Here is a 21,349-nt window from a genome sequence, read left to right as displayed (position 1 = left end):
ACCAAGTCCAGCTTAGGGGTGTGTTGTTCTCTTAGTGTTGGCCAAGTCCTGTCACCTAGAAATGGGGAGAGGGGTTACTTGGGCTCTAACTATTTATGACTTCAGGTAGGTGGAAGGCATTTTCAATCTTCCCACCTCTTGCCGGACTCCCTTCTCCCCTTCCAAGGGCCCTGGGAAGCCCTGATGGCCTTGCTTTGCTTATGGAGTAGGAGAAGAAGGAATGTTGTAGATAGAAATATACCTTTTAGTGTATTCATTTAAACTTCCACATTACTTCTCTTTCTGGTAATAGCATTTCTGATAAGAAAGAACAGAATGTTTATGGGAGACATGCATAAACTGAATTCAAGAATATTTTTTCCATAGGAATAAATGTGAAATGAGATGGCCGTATGAGTTCTCAAAGTACATATGTCTACATCCATTATAGCATGTTTTTCCTTTATGCTGCTTTTTATTTCAGAGCATTATCTCTAATTTAATTTTTCAGATTTCTTTAAATGAATGGCACAGCATACATGGGGGCCATTTGGCTTTTTTCAGAAGATTTTATTATCTCTTCTTTGTCTCATAATTACTGATTTGGTGGCAGTTTTTCAAGCACTAGCCTTATTACCACCACTTAATGAAAGCTTGGATGATATTATTATTGTGATAGAAAAATACATGATTTTATAAGTAGTCATGAGTGCATCAAATAAGAGCACAGGATACCACAAAATCACTTGCAGAGGACCTAACGCTCATAAATTCTAGGGTAATTGACATGATACTGAGGAAGGAAAGATAGCTGATATTTTTGTTTACCAATCCATATGGCAGTGAAATAAAACAGTTTTAAAAATGTGTTTTTTTGATAAATTTTTAAAATTTGAGAAACATGCCAGATTTTGCACAAATATTGAATTATTTCAAATTTGTAGAATCAAAGTCATAAATGGTTACAGCCCAGGTAACCCCTCTCCCCATTTCTAGGTGACAGGACTTGGCCAACACTAAGAGAACAACACACCCCTAAGCTGGACTTGGTCCTGGGCCCTGATCCTTAAGTAATAATCCTATTCCTTGGATGAGTTTTTTTTGTTTGTTTTTGTTTTAATCTCAGACTGCTATTCATTAGTGGGTCGTGAAAGAATTAAATGGGCTGTGATTAAAATTAACAAAAGAGAACTGATTTCCATAGCTAGACAGAATCTTAAGATGTTGGAATCAACAAGATGGATGATTTTATTTGCTTGTACAACCTAAAGCCGTTTGTTCTAGGCAACCATATGAACCTGCTACTTGTGAGGGCATATAAATCAGTAGGTGGCATACTTCACCATCAGAACAATGTTCTTCAAACTAAATTTTAAATCTTGGAACTGCCTTGTGGATGAACTGAGATGCCGCCCTGGGTTTAGGCTAGCTTTGTCTCAGGCTGCCGTCTGGATTGAATAAGGGCATCTGCTTCCACAGATACTGGCCTATTAGGGGAAGACGTTCTGGGGCACTATGGAAGAAGACAAAACGATTTTGAGTTTTAGCTCTTTTCAGACTAGTTATGCACCATTGGGGCAAGGTACATAATTTCACCAAGCCTTAATTTTTCTGTAAATTGGAGATAACAGAAACAAGCTCATTGTGTGGCTGCAAGGATTACTATAAAGTGCTCACCACAGTCCCCATAGCAAAATTGGCATTCTATAAATATACCTAATATTTTATTATTAATTATTCTTATGAATAAAATTGATGTGGAAGGCTGCATGTTTAAACTAATTTCAAGGGCAATTCTAGATTGGCTTCTCAGATGATCAGTTTCTTTTGGTACCTTTTATAAGTTCAGCAAGTAATGTCTGTGGCTTGTACGAGGGGGGATTGAGTACAATAAAATAGAACCTTATTGATGAGTTTGAAGGTAAAATTCAAACTCAGGAGACAAATGGTGAATCACTGAATATTACAGTTGTGATATTGGCTGTAACTAACTGAGTTAAGTTTAAGAGGGATAAATGCATGTAAAGTCCCATACTGAGTTTCAGAAAATCAGCTGTACAAGTGCATGTTATGGTGAGCTATGACATAGCTTCTGGTCAAGTGCAAAGGAACAAAGAGCTTTGACTAAATGCTCAGTGTGGCTAGTGATGCAGCTGTCAAGAAAGCAAGTATATTCTCACATAGTATTACAAGGATTTGAGTGTCCAAGCAAAAGACAGCAGCAGCTTCTCTGTCCTCTACTCTGGTGTTTGCTCTGTTTTGAATTATATCCTTTTAAAAGAGAGAATGACAAATGGGAGCATGAACAGAGGAACATGACCAGGAAAATGTTATATAAGGACAGTGTTGCTATTTATCTTGGAGGTATGATCACTGTCTTCCAATTTCAAGTGTTTGGAAGTCTATCATTTGGAAGCCAATGCACTATGTAGAATGGGCACTCACTAAAAACGTATTGAACAAATGAGGGGATAAGCTTATGTAGGTTAGGTCTAAAAGACAGCTACAGTGCAGATCCAAAGGATCTAATGAATGAAAATCAGTTGGTTGAAGTTATAGAAAGGCAAATTTTAGCTCCATATTGAGAGACTTAACTGCAAAAGTGTTACCAGCTTACTGGGAAGGCTATGTGTCTATAAACTATAGTCCAAGTCTGAGTTCCATAGATAAAGCATTCTTAAATTCAGGGAAGGGAGAGAATGATTCTCTCCAGGGAATCAGAAAAGATTCCAAGGAAGGAGGGAAAATATAAGTTAGGTTTTAATCGCAGTTAGGACTTGGACACCCTAAAAGTGTGGTTTTAGAAGAAAATGAGAGCAAGTAGGGGACATTTTAGGTCAGTGAACCACACAGGCAAGAGCACCGAAGCAAGGAACATCTTCAGCTTCTATGTGAGGTGTTAGGGTGCAATTGACTTTACTTGGAGAGTGGGGATCCAATGATTCCCCTGCCATTTGTTTTGTAAATTAATCAAAATAGGAGCGGAAGATTCAGTCAGCTCAGCATGCAGGATCATTGCATTATGAAACTGAACGTATTTTTGAGAACTGAATGTATATATTTTGAGTCATGTGTCGATCAAATTTCATAAAAAAATTATGATGTGATTCTTTAACAAAGGATCTTGCCCTATGTACCTTTAATGGTGTCTTTCTGCAAACATGTATCTAATATATAGGGAAATACTTTTACTTGGAATCTCTGAATCAACAGGGTTGTTTCTTTGAATGATTTTGTTAAAATGATCAAAGAATATTTTTCTAGATGCTCACAGGAGAGCCACAATTACACCATTAGAGATAAATTTATTTGGTCTTGAGTGTTTGTCACTTTTCAGGATGTTCCTCATAAGTTGCAACTATTCCTATCAAGTATTTATTATGAGCTTCAACTAATAAGGAAACAGTATTTATTAGCCAAGTAGGAACAAATTCCAGTAGGACTAGAACGTAGGATGGGAACAGATTTAGGGGCAGGGACATGTGTGCATAAGGAAGGTGAGGTTCTTAGGCACCAATGATGAAATTTGCTTACATCATAATTACATTATTTTTAAAGGAAGTTTGGTGTATTCCTTAACTTGGCTTTAACATTTAGCAGGAGCCCCTTTCTATTTCAGTTTCATTTTCAGCATAGTAGCCTTTCTATACTTCTTCTATAAGACTTGGGCAACTGATCCAGGCTTCACTAAGGCTTCTGAAGAAGAAAAGAAAGTGGTGAGATTTCTTTGTTACTGATATTTTTAATAGGAGGGTTTGTAAACTTTCGAGAGTTTACATGCACATATGCAGATGTGTTGCTTTTTGTTACGGCTGCGTGACATGTGGGGTGATATAGCAAAAATTAGATTTCCACTCTTACAGTTTTTTCATTTATGTATATGAAAGTTTTAACACATATTTTTATTTTCTGTTGAAGTAATACCCCACCAAGACTTTTTCAGATGTGATTCCTTTTAGGAATATGATCTCCTACTTCCTTGTAATAACATTTTCATAATGGTCATTTAGCTTACATTTCCCCACTTAATAAATGGAGAGTAACTAGTCAGTGACCAGGGAGGTCCTTCTGCTTATTGGCTGAGCAGATACCCCTCCTCTTCCTCAAATGTGAAGTTGTCAGATGACATGGCGTGTTTTCCGTTGCTCATGAATGTTTAGAAGTTGGAGAATGTTGTCTTTGTTACCTAAAGCCAGTGTTCCTGAAAGACCCAGCCCTTGGTGCTTGTAACTTTCAGTTTTGATGTATACTGGTGGGTTTTTCTTTTTTAATGTGTGTGTATATGTGCATATTTATTTTTCTCTAGCAGATCATAACTGGGAGATGATTGCCATTCACAGAGATGAGGTGATAGGCAGGAATGGTGGGGTGGTATAATTTTTATGCATCCTAATTTATTAGCCGTTGGTTGAAAATGCAACCTTGAAGAGTCACGTCGTTTCAAGCACAGAATGATTTGGTGGCAAGTATTCCAAATTGCTTTTCTAACTACTTGAGTTTGGAGCGAGAACTGTGAGAATGGTGTGTAACTGTGCATAATACATTTTCCAATAAAATGTGATAATAGGTCAAACTTCATGTCTTTCAGAATATCATCACCCTTGCAGAAACTGGCTCTCTGGACTTCAGAACATTTTGTACATCATGTCTTGTGAGTTTTTTCTATATAATTTTTTTCCATAGTGAAAGCAAATTCTTGGTAACGTTGCTGTTGTAAGCATTTGTCAGATCTTCATGGTATATTTACACACCTTTGTTTTTACCCATTTCTAATTTTACATTCCTGTCTGAACAGCTTTCTGTCTTGAACATATGGCAGAATGATGTTTATAGTCTCTTGAAGTTGTCTCTGGTTACATCTCTCTGTGAATTATCCATCGTGTGTTTTATTTGCTTTTCTCTGTCATGAAGCATATATTAGAACTAATGTCAAATCAGAGGCTCATAATGACCTTAGAAACCACTTAGTGAAACCTCTCATTTTGCAATTGAGGAATCAAGGGAGGAATTAAATTCTCCCAAATTATTGGTGGTGCTAAAAATGGAACTTGGGTTTCCTTCCCTTAGTTCTGTGCTTATTTTGCTCTGTGGTACTGCCTCATTTCCACTTAGCCAGTGTGAACAGGCTCTGGAATTCAGATCCCACTTAGTGATGTCCTAATTAAAGTAGACATATGGAAGTAAATACTAATAAGGCATTCCACAGCCTCTGTGTGAATTGATGGTCTATTTAGGATTTGTGCCAATGCCTTTGTGACCTAAAGTTAAAATTTTGCTTGCGATTTGTTGCTGCTTTGAGACAATGGTTTTTGCTTAGGCCTCTCTTAATTGCCCACTTAGATAAGGAAGCCATTAAGGTCACTCCATTGCCATGTATGCAACTCCTGTGTGGCTCGATATGATCAACATTGCCTGTGGACTGGACGGTGCATAGGTGAGAGATTTAATTTTTCAATTACTACTATGAAGTTAAGCATATGTTTAGTTATGACTCACAGAAAAAGTGGAAGGGCATCCTAGGGCTCCATTTTCAGTATTCCAGTATTCCAATAGCAATGAGCCCATACATCGTTATTATGCTACAGGTAACATAATATTTGCACATGCATCATTCTGTTTGGTAGCCACAGGCCTGTGAAGTAGCCAGAAAAATTATTATCTCCATGTTACTTGTAAAAACGCTAGATCAGAGAAGTTAAAACACTTAACTTACAGTGACACAACTAGTAATACATAAACCTAGGTCTCCTGATTCCAACGGGTGTTGTTCCTTCTGCCGGGTTTTGCTGCTCCAGGAGAAGGTCGGACCATGATGTAATAGCTGAGGAGTGTTTGTGTCATTAGCATTGAAATGCTCCCATCTCCAGCACTGAGAAGGCAGCGTGTGCAAGGGAAGACTTAGTTGCCTGTCCCTTCCCGCTTTCTTCCCTTCTGTAGAAGTTTCTCAGATTGTGGGTTGCCACTCTTTGCATGTCCAGTAGCAACATGTAAATTTGTTGCTGCTCCTCAGATTCGTTTTCTGTGTTCCCCCTGATTAAGTCAATCCTTGATATTCAGAGGTGGTGCTTTTACAAACATGTTACATGGAAGGAGGAAAGATACAGGGTATGATTTGTCCAAAATCCCGCCTGGTTCCCTTCCTTCTATCACAGGATAAGACAGCCTAGAAAAGTGTTTGCTTAGTTAACTTTATTCTATTCCAGAAGTTGTACTTTTACAAACATGTTGCATGGAAGGAGGAAAGAGACGGTATGATTTGTCCAAATTCCTGCCTGCTTCTCTTCCTTGCATCACAGGATAGGCCAGCCTAGAGCAGTGTTTGCTTAGTTAACTTTATTCTAGTCCAAAAAAGTATCTTCTTTTAAGTAAGCAATGAATAAATAATTAGTTCAGTTAACGTGGACAATTGACTGTGACATATCAGAAATGTGTCGTTTGATTTAATGGTACTTAAAAGCAAAGCAACAGCTTTATTTCTGTTTTACTTTGGTGAAGACTTTTGACAGGAAAGTGGTTAAGGCGGTCTTATGTTGAAAATCAGAAGAAACGAAAATATTAAGTATGTTTTTTTCTTTTTTCTTTAGGTTTTGGCAACCATCACTATTACATATTCTTCTTGTTTTTCCTTTCCATGGTATGTGGCTGGATTATATATGGATCTTTCATCTGTAAGTGTAAATTTTTCTTACAACAAGCACATGCACCTACACCCATTTCTACTTTTCTTTGTAAACGCTTGTATATCACATTCTGGCTGGGTGACTATAAACCATACTCCTAATAAAAACAGAGCAAATGCCTCTGAGACTCCCTCAGCACTGGGAAGCTGCAAGAAATACAAGATGAGGTTAGTTCTCAGTACTTTAGGAAAAAAATGTGATAAATTTGAAAAGTGGTCAAAAATAGAAATTCATTTAAGGCAAGTGCAGATTTGCTCCCCAGTGAAGAGGGAAATTCAGCTGCTGAAGTACAAAGCTGGAGGTGATAAGTGAATAAAACAGGAAAAAAAAAAAAAAAAAGGTTGGTGGTAGAGAGATTGGGGGATAGTTGTCCAGTCATTAAGGAACAAACCTCTGAAAGCACATGCCATTTGGTAAGTATCAAGTTGAAACTGAGAACTGATGGGAATACTAACAGTTAAAAGATTGGAAATAGTAACTTGGAAGAAAACATTAGATCACTTATTCTGCAGCCCTGAGGAAGGAAAAAATCTTTCAGTAGCAGTTTAAAAGAGTATATAGGGATCTCACATAGGGAATGACAGCCAGCTGTTCTGAGGTGGTTGACTAAGAAGGACGGGTTTATACTGAAGGAAGAAAGATTTTGGCTATCTCTTAAGAATTGCGTGATTATGTTTTTCAGACCTTGGAAATAGGTTACCTAACTGGAAAAACCTATAGTGCTTGTAGTTTATTTATTTGGACTTTAACTATTTATTATTTATTTATTTTAAGGCTTTGGGAGAATTGGGCTCTAAACACAGAGGCTTCACTTCCATCCACCCTCCTGTTATGTTCTTGGTCAAATCTTAGACTTTACCAGTAGGGTACTAGTTTGTTGCTTGAGCTGAAGTCTGGAGTAATTCCAAAAAACATTAAGAACGTTATTTTCCCCTTAGCATCCTAAGCCCAATACACATACATTTTTTCCCTCTCTTTCTCTCTTCTGTGCCTCTCTGTCTCTTTAGTTTAAAATTTTTGTTAGTTTTCGAAAGGCAATTCTTTGTACACTTGCCCCCCAGGCTCCCAGTTTCCCTCCCTAGAAATATCAAGTATTACAAATTTTGTTTTGTTTGGGGTTTCATTTTTAGAGATTATTAACTAGTATCTATGTGTAATGAGTTATTTTTTGCCCTGCCATAGGCATGGAGGGCTTCAGTTACCTTGTCAGACCCTTTCCTACCTGACGCCTTGGGTGTCTTTGATCACTAGGCAATGCTTTTGTAGCTAACTGTTAACTGTCACCATTTTAAATAGGTCTAATAGTCAGAAGGTTGTAATCTCTGAGCTCAGTTCTTGTCAAAGGCCACCAGTAACCCTGAGCATTCTATTTTTATTTTAATTAATTTTAATTTTATTTGTTTGTTTTTTGCTTATTTATTAATGTATTTTTTGAGACAGGGTCTCACTCTGTCACCCAGACTGGAATGCAGCGGCACAATCATGGCTCACTGCAGCCATAACTTTTTGTGCTCAAGTGATCTTCCTGCCTTGGTCTCCCGAATAGCTGAGACTACAGGTGCCTGTCACCATGCCCAGTTAATTTTTAAATTTTTTGTAGAGATGGCATCTTCACCATGTTGCCCAGGCTGGTTTCAAGCTCCAGGCCTCAAGTGATTCTCCTGCCTCAGCTTCCCAAAGTGCTGGGATTACAAACATGAAGTACTGCACCTGGCTAGCATTCGATTTTTAAAACTTCTTAGGTTATGTCTTATGGTGTGAAAAGTAAAAGAGTTTTTGACAGCGCTTGGTTCTATTGAGAAAGCTGCCTTTCAAGGCCTGACAGTAAAGCATATTCCTGGAAAACCTTTGTAAGTTGGCACATGGACCAACTTGTCTCTTGGACTGGATCCTATGGGAGAGGAGCCAGAGTTTACACCACTCCTGCCTCTCCTCTCTTCTCTCTCCTCACTAAAAATAGTCACCTTTGTTTGGCATCTGTGACCAGCATAAGACTGTATTGATAAGGACAGAAGCGATTTTCCATCACATTCAGTCTTTCCAAGTTAGTTTTTTTTATTACACATGTTGATTCTTCCCTCCTCTTTGTCTTTTTTCTCTGGCTGTGAACCAATTTTCATATTACATTTTGTTTCATAAGAACAGTCCCACCTTATATTCGCTTACAACTGTATAAACTAGCTGAGTGTATTTTGTTACCTTTATTCCATTTATATTCCAGCAATATTTCTTTACACTGAATGAGGGCATTGTGTCATTTATTGTTATTTCACAGACAAAACATGAACTTGTGCTCCATTTCTCTAATGAGGCCTCACTGTCATCCCACCTCCCTTGTTTACCATTAATGCTGTATTACTAGAGCCCTGCTCTATACTCTCCTTCTCATGTGATCCAATAGCTGCTACTTCTGTACAGCCTCCATCCATTTCACCTTTTGTAAGGTCTGTTTACAAGGTGGACAGTAAGTGACTCCAAAAGTGTCAGCATCCTACAAGTTACAGAAAGAAAGACTGTAGATTACCATCAGGAAGAACTCTGTAACTGTCAGAGCCATCTAAAGATGAAAACAATTGACCTGGAATGATGTGAGTTCCCTACCAATAGCCACTGGCCAGCTAATAAGAATGTATTAGCACAAATTAAAGTGTTACATTGCATAAGATAATGTACGTGACAACTTGCTGTCGCATCTTTGGTATTAAATCTGAAAACCAGTATTCTGAAAACTTCAGTGTGAGATCATACTGTATTATCAAAAGAATTCCCAGAAGGGAGCAGTAGAAATCCATAAGCTGAAAGAAAATAGACATTCTTTCCCACTCAACAGCTGTTTTCTCCACCTACTGTTGGAAATTATATTCTTTTTTGTGATATCAGGTGCATGGGATGCATCTTTCTTTGCTGCCCTAATGAGACGCTCTAGAGAGAGTGTAATTTGCCTTAACTTGTACCTTGATTGCTACTCTGTGATGATTGCTCTTAGAATGCTTCTGGCATATATTCATGAAAGACGGTTGGGAATCAGAGACTTAAAGAGAAAAAAAAAGTAGATTTTTAGGATTTAAATGGACAGTTGACAGGAAAGTCATGGACTCATTTTCTTCCTGTCCCTGGAGTTCTTCAGAGCAGCATTGGGGAAATGTCCAAAACTATCAAATTGTCAGAGGCATTTATGAAACCTCAAGGTGCAAATCGACAGAATTATCTTTTAAAAATAATTCACCCTTTATGCATGGCCAGGGTGCCTGTAAAAGTCAATGGATTTACATAACCTTGAAGATCTGTTCCCTTGTTTCTCCTGCTTCCTGTGTGTATTTCTCCTTACTGCTGCTCCTAGCTACATGGATTAGGAGGTTAATATGAGAGGCCATAGTAAAGTTCTTTAATTGGCACACCTGGGGAGAAACTGAGCCGTGACCATCTGAATCTTGCTCTATATTCTTTTCCCAGGAGTATCTGTCTTGTGAGTCCCTTCATCTGGCCTTTCTTCCTCTGCAGATTTAGTTATGGTGTCAGTGCAGATGTATACCCATGCCCAGCTCCCTGCATGCTATTAGATTGTATTCTGATGACATCTAGGTGCTTATGGGATATCTTGTGCCCACAGCAATGGCCTGTTCATCTGAACCGTTAGTAAGAGTTTATATTCAGTCCTGTAATAGACCCATAGTTGCTATAAACATGAATAAGTTAGGGAATGTTCTAAACAAATAATTAACTTCAGGCTAGTATATCTTATACTGAATGCTGATTTTAGTAAAGATTTTATGGACCCTTTTTGCTTTATTCCTTCACTGTCAACTACTTATACAGTGTTATCATAGCCTCAATTAACATTGAGCCACCATTTTGTCATCTTTAGTTTTTGAGCTGTCATGTGGAAAATGAAATCCTAAAATTGAATCATGATCTGTGCCATACTTTCTCTTCTCCCTATATAGAACTGCAGTGATTTTATCTTCTTGGAGACTGATAACTAGTTTATTGCCTTTTTTTTTTTTTTTTTTTTTGGTGAATTCACAGATTGGTCCAGTCATTGTGCCACAACATTCAAGGAAGATGGATTGTGGACTTACCTCAATCAGATTGTGGCCTGTTCCCCTTGGGTTTTATATATCTTGATGCTAGCAACTTTCCATTTCTCATGGTCAACATTTTTATTATTCAATCAACTCTTTCAGGTATTTATTTCTCTTCTTATAATGGCTTTGAGTAAAATTTCTAAAACTTGTAGTGAGATAGACTTGAATTTAAAATCAGAAGATGTACATTCTGTTTTTACCTCTGTCACTGACTCTGTGGGTCTAGCGATGTCATTTAACCACACTTGAATTTCAGGCATTTTGTCTGTAAAATGAGGATAATAACACCTGTCTACTACATTAAACCACAAGATGGTTTAAAGGTTAGCATAATAAATTATTAGAGTTTGACCTAGGAGTTACCTAATCTGACCTCTTTATTTTATAGATAGAAGTACAGAAAGGTAAATTGAATTGCTCAAGGTCACCCAGTGTGTGGCAAAATCAGAACTGGAAACTTAGGTCTTCTGACAGTCCCATTCAAGGGCTTTTTCCATTGTACAGTTAAATTATATGTTGTGTGTAAGCATAGTATAAACTGTAAACCATCATGCAAACGTCAGATGATTGTTTTCCCTCAGTTTTTCCAACCCTGTTTGTTACCCTTATTACTATGCAGTGTTTAAATGGATGAGAGTGGTAAGAAATGAAAAATACATCACTAACGAATGGTCATAGTAATTACATTTTCAGAGAAGGCCATGGCCATTAGAAAGTTCAAGCTCCAGGGCAGTAGTCACCTTCAGCTTTCTCCAAAGCTTTAGTCCCTTCCCTGCTGGCTTCCATCCCCTATGAGCCTAACCTAATTCTCATTACTGCTGTGTCCTGCCCACGTGGAATGGACAGCAGGTGGTCATCAGTCTGAATCAATTACTGTAAGACCTCAGATAATTAGAGCATTACTCAACTAAAGCAAAGTATATTCCACTTTTGTGGTAATCAATCTCAAAATAATAATAATGATAATAATAACAAGAAGAGAAGGAGGAAGGGAGGGAAAAAGAAAGAAATTAAAGAGAAAAAAGAAAAAAATGTTTAGGGATGAAATCGAGTTAATAATATTGACTAAACTGAGGTTTCTGAACATTCCTCTCAATCTCCTATCACTCTGACTTCAATAGACTCCAGCAGCAAGAATAGATACTAGCATCTGTGATTATTAATATTATCATTTATAATACCTAGTATTTATAATGCTTTGAGACATCATTTCTGATTATCTTTCTTTTTTTCTGGAATCTTAGAATAAGTACAAGTATATGAGATGATAATATCCTTAATTTTTTAGAAAAAGATCAATAAGGCAAAAAATGGACTCAAAGTTTCAGATAATTTCCAAAAGGAAGAATTCAGAACAAAGCTGTTTTCTTAATGAACCAAACAATCCAGTTCTTTGCAAACGTTCATTTCCTGAGTGCTCTGGGTAGTCGTGCCTTGACTGTAGCAAGTCAAGCTGAGTGTCCAGGTGTTGGTTAGGAGCATGGGCTTTATTCTCACACTGACCAAGGAGTCAGTCCCAGCTCTCCCACTCTAAGCTGTGTGGCCTTGAATCAGTTACTTCATCTCTCTAATCCTCTGCATTAGGTATTTGATTTTATTTACTTATTTATTTATTTATTTTTTGAGCCAGAGTTTCGCTCTTTCGCCCATGCTGAAGTGCAGTGGCGGAATCTCGGCTCGCTGCAACCTCCGCCTTCCCATTTCAAGTGATTCTCTTGCCTCAGCCTCCCAAGTAGCTGGGATTACAGGTGCCCACCACTACGCCTGGCTAATTTTTGTATTTTTAGTAGAGACGGGGTTTCACCACGTTGGCCAGGCTGCTCTCGAACTCCTGACCTCGTGATCCACCCGCCTCGGCCTGCCAAAGAGCTGGGATTACAGGCGTGAGCCACCGTGCCCTGCCACGTTAGGTATTTTAAATAGATTGTCTCAAATCCTTAAAATAATATGATGAGGGTGGTATGATGAGCTGTTTTACAGATAAGGAACTTCAGGTTTAAGTGAGATAACTCTGTGAGTAGTTACGGTTTTTAATGGTTTAAGAATTTGTAAGTTACCTTAATTCTCAGTCTTCCCCATGTTTTTGGAATTAAATGTTTTTTACTTCTGATTAACTTTTTCTTTGGCCCTTTTCAAGGAGATACTAAAGAGAACACACAAATCGAGATAATTGCACTGATACTGATCTTATATTGTTTTATTTATCTAAAAGTTGCACACCGAATGTGCTGAAAATTAAACATTACCATATGCCATAGCTTGAATTAATATAGCAGTTATTTCACAACTCTAAGTTAATGTATAGTACTTTCTTGAAGGTTAATAAAAATTAGACAATTAAAAAAATACAAAATGCCCAGCTACTAGATTTATATGGGAGAGTATAGTTTAAGGCTGCTGAATCTCTGCATCACTGTGATCCTTGGTTAGAAAGCTGGGGGATATTGTCTTAAGGGGACTACTAAATGTTTGCCAGTGTCCTGTGATGTACTGCGAAGAGTGAGGGAGCTACGATGTGGTATTTTTCACGTACCTTCCACCCTTCTTTTTCAGATTGCCTTTCTGGGCCTGACCTCCCATGAGAGAATCAGCCTGCAGAAGCAGAGCAAGCATATGAAACAGACGTTGTCCCTCAGGAAGACACCATATAAGTAAGTAAGACCTGTTTGGATGCCGAGTACTGTGGAAGATCCCTAGTTACTGGTTTCCTAAGCTGGTGCCCCTACCCATGGCCGTGCTGCTGTTCTATAATTTGCCATCTAGTACAGTTGACCCCCCTTTTCTTAGAGAAGCTTTAGCAATGGGATGAGTGGTAAAGTCGTGAGCCCCAAGGTGGTAAGAATTCGAGAGTTAGTTTACTGGACACAGCACAAATAGTAAGTGACTGAAGTTTTGCCAAGGTGGGGAATCTCTCCAGTCAAGCCACATGATCACAAGGTTGTTTGTTGCTGACATGGAGTCGATGTGAGATAATTAAGTGTATGGCTGAGAGAGCCAACCACAAGGTGCTCTGTAGAGAGCGTTCACTTGTGTGCTTTGCCAGGATTTTCAGCCTGCCTTTCTATCACCAGTAATTCTTCTAGGCTTATGTTGAATGTGCCCACTTGTACCAGGGAGAAGCCAATTTTTCAGGTTTGGATTTGTTCCCCCTGGAGCATTTGGTTGTATAAAACACGTTTTCAGTTGAAAATGAGAGTATGTGTAGAAAGACCTTCGTCTTATGATATGAAAGATCGGGCTTTGAAGCTTATCTCCCTGCCACTTATGGCAGGGTCTTGGAAACTGAGAGTGCTGCAGAGGTGACCCAGAGCCCTCTGGGAATTTGAACACTCGCTGCATATCTCATGAGCAGTCTATTTTAAAGCATGCTCTTGGTACAAGATGAAACTGTTAGGCTGTTAGACAAGAGGATCAGAGACTGGGATATGACTACAATGTGTATATAGGAGAGGAGAGAAATTGACTTAATTGGGAAGAGATGGCTAAAGCAATGGGGAGTGGAGAGGAGTGTAAACCTGCGATCATTGTTTCACATTGACAATGATAATAAAGTCCCTTTCTTTGTAGCTTAACCAGAGAAATAAATATTTACTCCACTAAACTATGGCAGCCTGTAATAGAGTTGGAATTTGAAGCTGAGCCTTGAGAGATGTGAGGCAGGGCACAATGGAGTTGGGAGGGAGGAAGGGCATTCCAAGCCCTAGAGAAGAGTCTGAATAGAGGGACACATGACAGCACTAGAGCACGTTTGCTGAGTGATGGCAGCATCAACTAGAGGAACTCAAGAGAAAACTTGAGTCCCGCCCAAACCAAAGATTTTACTTGTTTTCCTCCCCTAAGTTACTTTTACTCAGTACAGTAGTCACCCTTTCTCCATGAGGGATATGTTCCAAGAACCCCAATGGATGCCTGAAACTGCAGATAGTACTGAACTCTGTATATACCATGTTATTTCAGTCCGATAACCCAACAGGCAGGTAGTGTAGACAGAGTGGAAACACCAGACAAAGGGATGATTTATGTCTCAGGCAGACAGAGCCGGATGGCATGAGATTTTATCATGCTCCTCAGAACGGCATGCAATTTAAAGTTTATTAATTGTTTATTTCTGGAATTTTTCATTTTAATATTGTTGGGCTGCTGTTGACCACGGGTGACTGAAACTGAAACCAAGGGGAAGGAGACACTACTCTAACTAGCTTTTCAGCCAGGCCCTATAAATTTCTAGCATGTGTCCCCACTGCCACCCCGTCAACTCCACATAGCCTTCTTCCCAGGAAGTTGCCCTCTGAATAGTGTTGGTCCTTTACTGGCAGCAATGCCATCATCCCCATGCAGAACACAATCTTCTAAACAGCAACGCAGTCATCCTCATGGACAGGTGTGTTTTGATGTGTGTAAGGGATTGGGTTAGGCACTTAAAAGATAGAGCATATGCGTAAAAATGAGCATTTCTCATAACTGGAATAGATAGTAGTACTTCTGAAATTTAATGGAGAAAAAATGATGCCTAAGACAGTGTAGTCAGGAAAGCTCCAGTGGAAATGTGGACGTTGGCCTGGGCCTTGAGAACTGGTAGGACTTGAAAGGATAAGGGGGTTCCTGAGCTAAGTGCAGAGCACAGTGTGCGTTCCAGGCTCACACAGCTATGATCATGGGAAAAATAGAGCCAGAGTAGCTGGAGCAGGAGATGCATAAAGATGCACAGAGGAGCTAGAACTTGAGGGATACATTGTATAGAGCCTTAAATACAAAGAGGAGGATTGTTTATTGGAGTCTGTAGGCAGAGGAGTATCTTTAAAGGGTTTTGATTGGGAGGTGAGGGGCTATGACTGTTTCAGGGTTTTTGGAGGACAACAGTCTACAATATGCAAGATGAATTAAAAGGAATTGAGACAGAGAATTCATTTAGAGAGTTACTTATAAGGTTTAGGGAGGCCGGGCACGGTGGCTCATGCCTGTAATCCCAGCACTTTGGGAGGCCGAGGTGGGCGGATCATGAGGTCAGGAGATTGAGACCATCCTGGCTAACAAGGTGAAACCCTGTCTCTACTAAAAAAATACAAAAAATTAGCCGGGCGTGGTGGTGGGTGCCTGTAGTCCCAGCTACTCAGGAGGCTGAGGCATGAGAATGCCATGAACTTGGGAGGTGGAGCTTGCAGTGAGCCGAGATGACGCCACTGCACTCCAGCCTGGGCAGCAGAGCAAGACTCCGTCTCAAAAAAAAAAGGTTTAGGGAAAATCCCATCTTGTTGATTACAGTTGTTCTGGCCTGTGTGGCCTTTGAGGTAATCAAGGTCTGAATTAGGGAAGTAGGAATAGAAAGAAAGAAACTTATTGATGTCAGTGGCTAGTCCATTAAGTGGGGAATCCAAAATGAAGTGACGACGAAAAACCCGATTAAGTGGCTGGGCGAGCAGAAGCCAGGAGATCTCAAAATACAGATTCAGGTCCAGAAATAGAGTTCAGTTTTAAGGTCCCAGAAGCCCAGGAACTATCTGATCTACCCCTGGATTTCTGCAAGATGTTCAAAGGACATTGTATATTATAGATTCTCCATAAATATTTGTCCAGCTACACAGGAAATATAGTAAGACATGTTCTCTTTTTTTTTTCTTGGCAGTCTTGGATTCATGCAGAACCTGGCAGATTTCTTTCAGTGTGGCTGCTTTGGCTTGGTGAAGCCCTGTATGGTAGATTGGACATCACAGTACACCATGGTCTTTCACCCAGCCAGGGAGAAGGTTCTTCGCTCAGTATGAAGAAAAGCAACCCAAAACTCTCAATCTGATTTGTTTTTGTTAATGTTGATGCCCTGTAGTTTGAAAGTGAAGTAAAGATTTAGAGTTCACCTAAGTCCAAAGGAAAACACGTGGCTTTTAAAGCCATTAGGTAAAAAAAGTTCTCAATAAAGGCATTACAATTTTTTAAGTTTAGAAAGATGGACTTTTCTGATAAATCTTGGCAGACATCTGGAAAAAAAACCGTATTTTTCACAAGAAAATGCAAGTTACTTTTTTTGGAAATAATACTCACTGATTATGGATAAAATGGAGTATTTTCAGATACTATATTGGCTGTTTCAAAATAGTACTATTCTTTAAACTTGTAATTTTTGCTAAGTTATTTCTCTTTGTTGTATCTATAAATATGTAAAAAATATTTAAATAGATGTACCTGTTTTGCTTTCACACTTAATAAAAAAATTTTTTTTGTAGTTGAGACTTGGTTTCTGACACTTAACACTTCTAGAGTCTTAAATTAAGATGTACATAGGACACAAATTAGTTCACAATTCCAGGAATGAGTTGAGATTATGATTAATACCAGTAAGCAAGATTTAATTTGGTTTTTCATCTTACTTAGAAAATAGAACATAGAAAGTCTTAAATATTAATTACAACTTTACTGAGTACCCTCAAAATATTAGACTGGTATGACTATAATTACTAATTTCCCTTGTTCTACAGGAAATGCTAATTCAACTTTAGTATAGTATTTATACACTCCTGGGCATGGCACCTTCCTGCCGAGCAACCTCCCTCGGGTTCCTGTTGCTCTTGGGGTAAAAGCAAAAATTCTCATTGTGACCTACAAAGCCTTGAAGCATATAATCCTGTTTTGTTTAGCAGTGTCAGTGGATCCTGTTGTACTCTAATCATGTTGGCCTTTCATTTCAAGGATCCATTCTTTCTTCTACCCGAGATAAGAGATGCAGATAAGGAAACTAAAGCCAAAGAAGTTTTTATCTTCTCCAGGGTCACAGAGATACCAAATGGGGCTGCCACTTTACAGTCACAGTCACCTAGAATATCGCGTGACACATAATATTTGTTCAAAAAATATTAGAATTTGTTGAACCAATTTCAGGGTTTTAAGCAAGAGATGATGCTATCAGAATTGTGTTTGAAGACTGTGCTTCTCAATTGGGGTACAGAAGAGCTTTTTCAAGGTATATTCTCTTTCTCTCTTCTTCTCTCACCAACTCCTACTAAGTTAGTATCGTGGCCCAAATGGTCCAGAGACATTAGATCAGAGTCACAGGGCCAGGGTGGGTGTCTAGGGCTCACAGTTTAAAATTCAGTTTCTCCATCTCAGACCTTTCAAATCAGTCTCTGGGGAGAGAGTGCTGGAATCCTAATGATTCTTACATATGCACACTACTGTTTGAGAATCATTTACTTAAGGAACCTTACCTTCTCCATTCTATACATTGTGAAAAGTTTAAGCTTGAGAATCACTGCTTTATAGGTATGCAGTTGTAGTGGTAAAGAGACCAGATTCTAGGGACCCTGGGTTTGAATCTATGACCTACTAATTACTGCATAAGTTACTTTTAATCCCTTTGGGCAAATGACATAGATCTCTAGAACCTCAGTTTCCTCATTTGGATTATGTAGATAATAATAGTAAACAATTTGAAATGTCATTATGAGAATTAAATGTGTTAATGTTTAAAAGTGCTTAGAATTGTACTTGGCATATAGTAAATGTTCAATAAATGCTGGCTATTAATTGAGAAGTCTAACAGAAAACTGATTACCAGAAAGATAAGCTAGAGGTAGAGAAATGCACCAAATCCAGCCTTCCGTGCTCTGTGTTGTATGTTCTAGGGCTAGAATTCTGCAAGCCACAGTCTCCCTGCCAGATGACTTCCTGTTAAAGTCTGCCAGTAGACTGCAAGGAGGAGCAGAAAAGGGACTTATTCCATTCTTCTTGCCAGCTCTTCCTCTCAGTGTTGCTCCAACGATGGCCCTTTGCCCTGCAATGACATTTTGGAACCAATGTCTAACTTTTCTTCTTCCCAAAACCTACTTCATTGTGCCCCATTAGAAGTACTAGCAATAACCAGGCAGGCTCTCTCCTTTGACATCTGACTTCTGCCCCGGGATACTTCTTCTCTGGGCATCTGAATTATGATAACCCATCTCTTCTCTTAGTTTCCCTATTCCCAGGAGTGATAGCTGCCTCTAGCAATTACTATCTCTGTGTTAAATCAGTGTGTTCCCTTTTTACTTTTTCAAAACTAATAGCACGTGTTTAGCTAATTCTCTCTACTATATTCTCTTTATTAAAATGACTAGTGTGGTTTCTATTTTTCTGGTGAAACTTGACAGATACAGAATATTAGAAATAAGCTGTTAATGATGGTCTAGGCAAGAAGTAATGAAGGCCTGAAGCAAGATGATGACAGTGGCACAGAGGAGACCCAGCAGGCCCAGATCACATAGTGGATGTGGGGAGAAAAAGAGGAGTCAAAGATGGCTTTGAAATGTTGAACCCAATGAATGAGAGGATGAAGATGCTACCTGAGAAATAAGGAACACAGTGTGGGGAGACTAGGTGATGAGTTTGGTGGCTGGGATCTACTGAGTTTGAGTACTTGCAGGCTATCCAGTGGGAAAGTCTAGAAGGCAACTGGAAAGAGGCCAGGACATGGATGGGAATCATCTGCATAGATGGATAAGATTGTCACAGGGGAGAGGTAGAAAATAGATGAAAATGGAGAGTCACCTTCCTCAAATAGAAAGATGAATGCTAAAAAGATACCAAAGATGACAACTAATGCGAACAGACAGACTAAAAAGTGTGAGAGGAAGGAGAAGGGCAGGAGCAAAAGCTTATGGAATATGGATTTAGGGAGCTGGAGAAGGAAGAAGTAACTAAAAGGAGATCGAGTAGGAGGACGAGAAAGTAGTGTCAGCCAGAGACGGTGCCACTCCTGTAATCCTAGCACTTTGGGAGGCCAAGGTGGGCAGATCACCTGAGGTCGGGAGTTTGAGACCAGCCTGACCAACATGGAGCAACCCCATCTCTACTAAAAATACAAAATGAGCCCGGCGTGGTGGCGCATGCCTATAATCCCAGCTACTTGGGAGGCTGAGGCAGGAGAATTGCTTGAACCCGGGAGGTGGAGGTTGCGGTGAGCCGAGATTGTGTCACTGCACTCCAGCCTGGGTAACAAGAGGGAAATGCCACCTCAAAATAATAATAATAATAATAATAATAATAATAATAATAATAGTATCATAGAATCAAGAGAGGATTCATCTCAGAGAGGAAGCAATCAATTGGCAGGAACTAAGGAGCAGCTTGAGCAGAAGTTGAGAATAGCATATGAAAGACAAAAGAGTTTGTGATTAAGAGGTTATTAGTAGGGCCGGGCATGGTGGGGATTAGTGAATCACTTTAGGCCAGGAGTTCGAGACCAGCCTGGCCAACATGGTGGAAACCCCATCTCTACTAAAAATATAAAAATTAGCCAGGCGTGGTGGTACACGCCTGTAATCCCAGCTACTTGGGAAGCTGAGGCAAGAGAATCGCTTGAACCCAGGAGGCAGAGGTTGCAGTGAGCTGAGATAGTGCCATTGCACTCTAGCCTGTGCAACAGAGCGAGACTCCATCTGAAAAAAAAAGAGGTTGTTAGTGGCCTCAGTTATTAGTGGTGATTGAGGATGGAGAGTAGAGGCAAGGAAGACTAAAGAGTCTAAAAGACTAAGGACTAAGTGGAATCTAGTCTTACAGCTTGGCTCTGAAAGGAGAGAGGAGACGGCAGTAGCTTGTGGCATAATAGCAAGGTTTAGTCTTTGTTTTATTTTAAATCCAAGACAAACCCAATCATGTTTTTCAGGGCCAGGGAAATGTGACTGTTATGCTATTTTGCCATAACTTTATTCCTTTCTTCAAACATCTATATAGCCACATTGGAGACAACAAATTTGAATCTCTTTCGCAAGTATCAAGCAAAATCTTGATCACCCTGTGACTTAGGATGGACGCTGGTGCCATGAGTGGAATCACTTGGATGTCTCACAGTGTATGTTTCAGGTGTGTAGTAGTCACGGGAGCTCATGCAATAATAAATATCCTCCCAATCTCGGTGGCTTCACACAATGTTTCTTTCTCATGTCATGGTCTGTTTAGCTGTTAGCTGGTGTTCTTCCATGCAGTGACTCAAGCTGCTTCCCATCTAGTGGCTCCACCATTCCTAGGGCCTCAGTATCCACTGGACCTCTGCATCCAGACATACAGAAAGAATGGAGACTCTCCTGAAAGGTCATGGAGGCCAGGACTTCATTGGCCAAACTCAGTCATGTGTCTCAGTGAACAGTAGGGGAGCCTGGGAAATCTAGTGGAACAGCATGCCCAAGAAGCGGAGGGGAAATACAACTATTGCTGAACCACAATAAGCTTCTTCCTTTGTTTTGTTTTTTTCTAAACTCATTCACTCCAGTATGTAATAAACTTTTAGATTCTAGCAGCATTTGCATTTAGCCTGGCCTGTACTCTCCCCTATTTCATTCACTCAACAAATGTTTATTAGGTGTCTACTATGTGTCAAGCACTGTGAATGGCTTGACATGTCACATTCTAACAAGCAGGCAAATAGCAAATCAAAATTTCAATACGATGACATAAGTGCTATGCTGATTACATACCGGCTATGGGAGTACAGAGGTAGATTAATTCTGCCCAGGTAGTTCAGAAACAATTTGCAGAGGAGATGGCATTTGACCTGTGACTTGCTTACTAGGAGTTCACCAGGCTAAGAAGTTGGATTAGTGGGTAGAGATGGGGGGAGGTTCCCATCTTCCAGGAATTCTA

The 21,349-nt window shown here is 39.4% G+C and overlaps 1 protein-coding gene across 2 annotated transcripts in view; it reads left to right on the top strand.

The window, feature by feature from the left end:
- Window positions 1–16,966, top strand: part of ZDHHC13 (zinc finger DHHC-type palmitoyltransferase 13) — a 55,290-nt gene extending 38,324 nt beyond the window's left edge. For both annotated transcript variants that reach the window (XM_058446850.1, XM_058446849.1), the window contains exons 11-17: window positions 3,573–3,695; window positions 4,568–4,630; window positions 5,320–5,413; window positions 6,564–6,647; window positions 10,686–10,843; window positions 13,298–13,395; window positions 16,368–16,966. In XM_058446850.1, coding sequence (XP_058302833.1) covers window positions 3,573–3,695; window positions 4,568–4,630; window positions 5,320–5,413; window positions 6,564–6,647; window positions 10,686–10,843; window positions 13,298–13,395; window positions 16,368–16,506 — 759 coding nt within the window. In that variant the 3' untranslated portion in view covers window positions 16,507–16,966. The remainder of the gene's footprint in view (window positions 1–3,572; window positions 3,696–4,567; window positions 4,631–5,319; window positions 5,414–6,563; window positions 6,648–10,685; window positions 10,844–13,297; window positions 13,396–16,367) is intronic.
- The last annotated feature ends 4,383 nt before the right edge of the window (window positions 16,967–21,349 follow it).

The sequence above is a fragment of the Hylobates moloch genome, unplaced genomic scaffold, assembly GCF_009828535.3.
Source record: "Hylobates moloch isolate HMO894 unplaced genomic scaffold, HMol_V3 SCAFFOLD_11, whole genome shotgun sequence".
NCBI classification, from domain to species: Eukaryota; Metazoa; Chordata; class Mammalia; order Primates; family Hylobatidae; genus Hylobates; species Hylobates moloch.
This window is presented reverse-complemented; position numbering and strand designations above follow the sequence as displayed.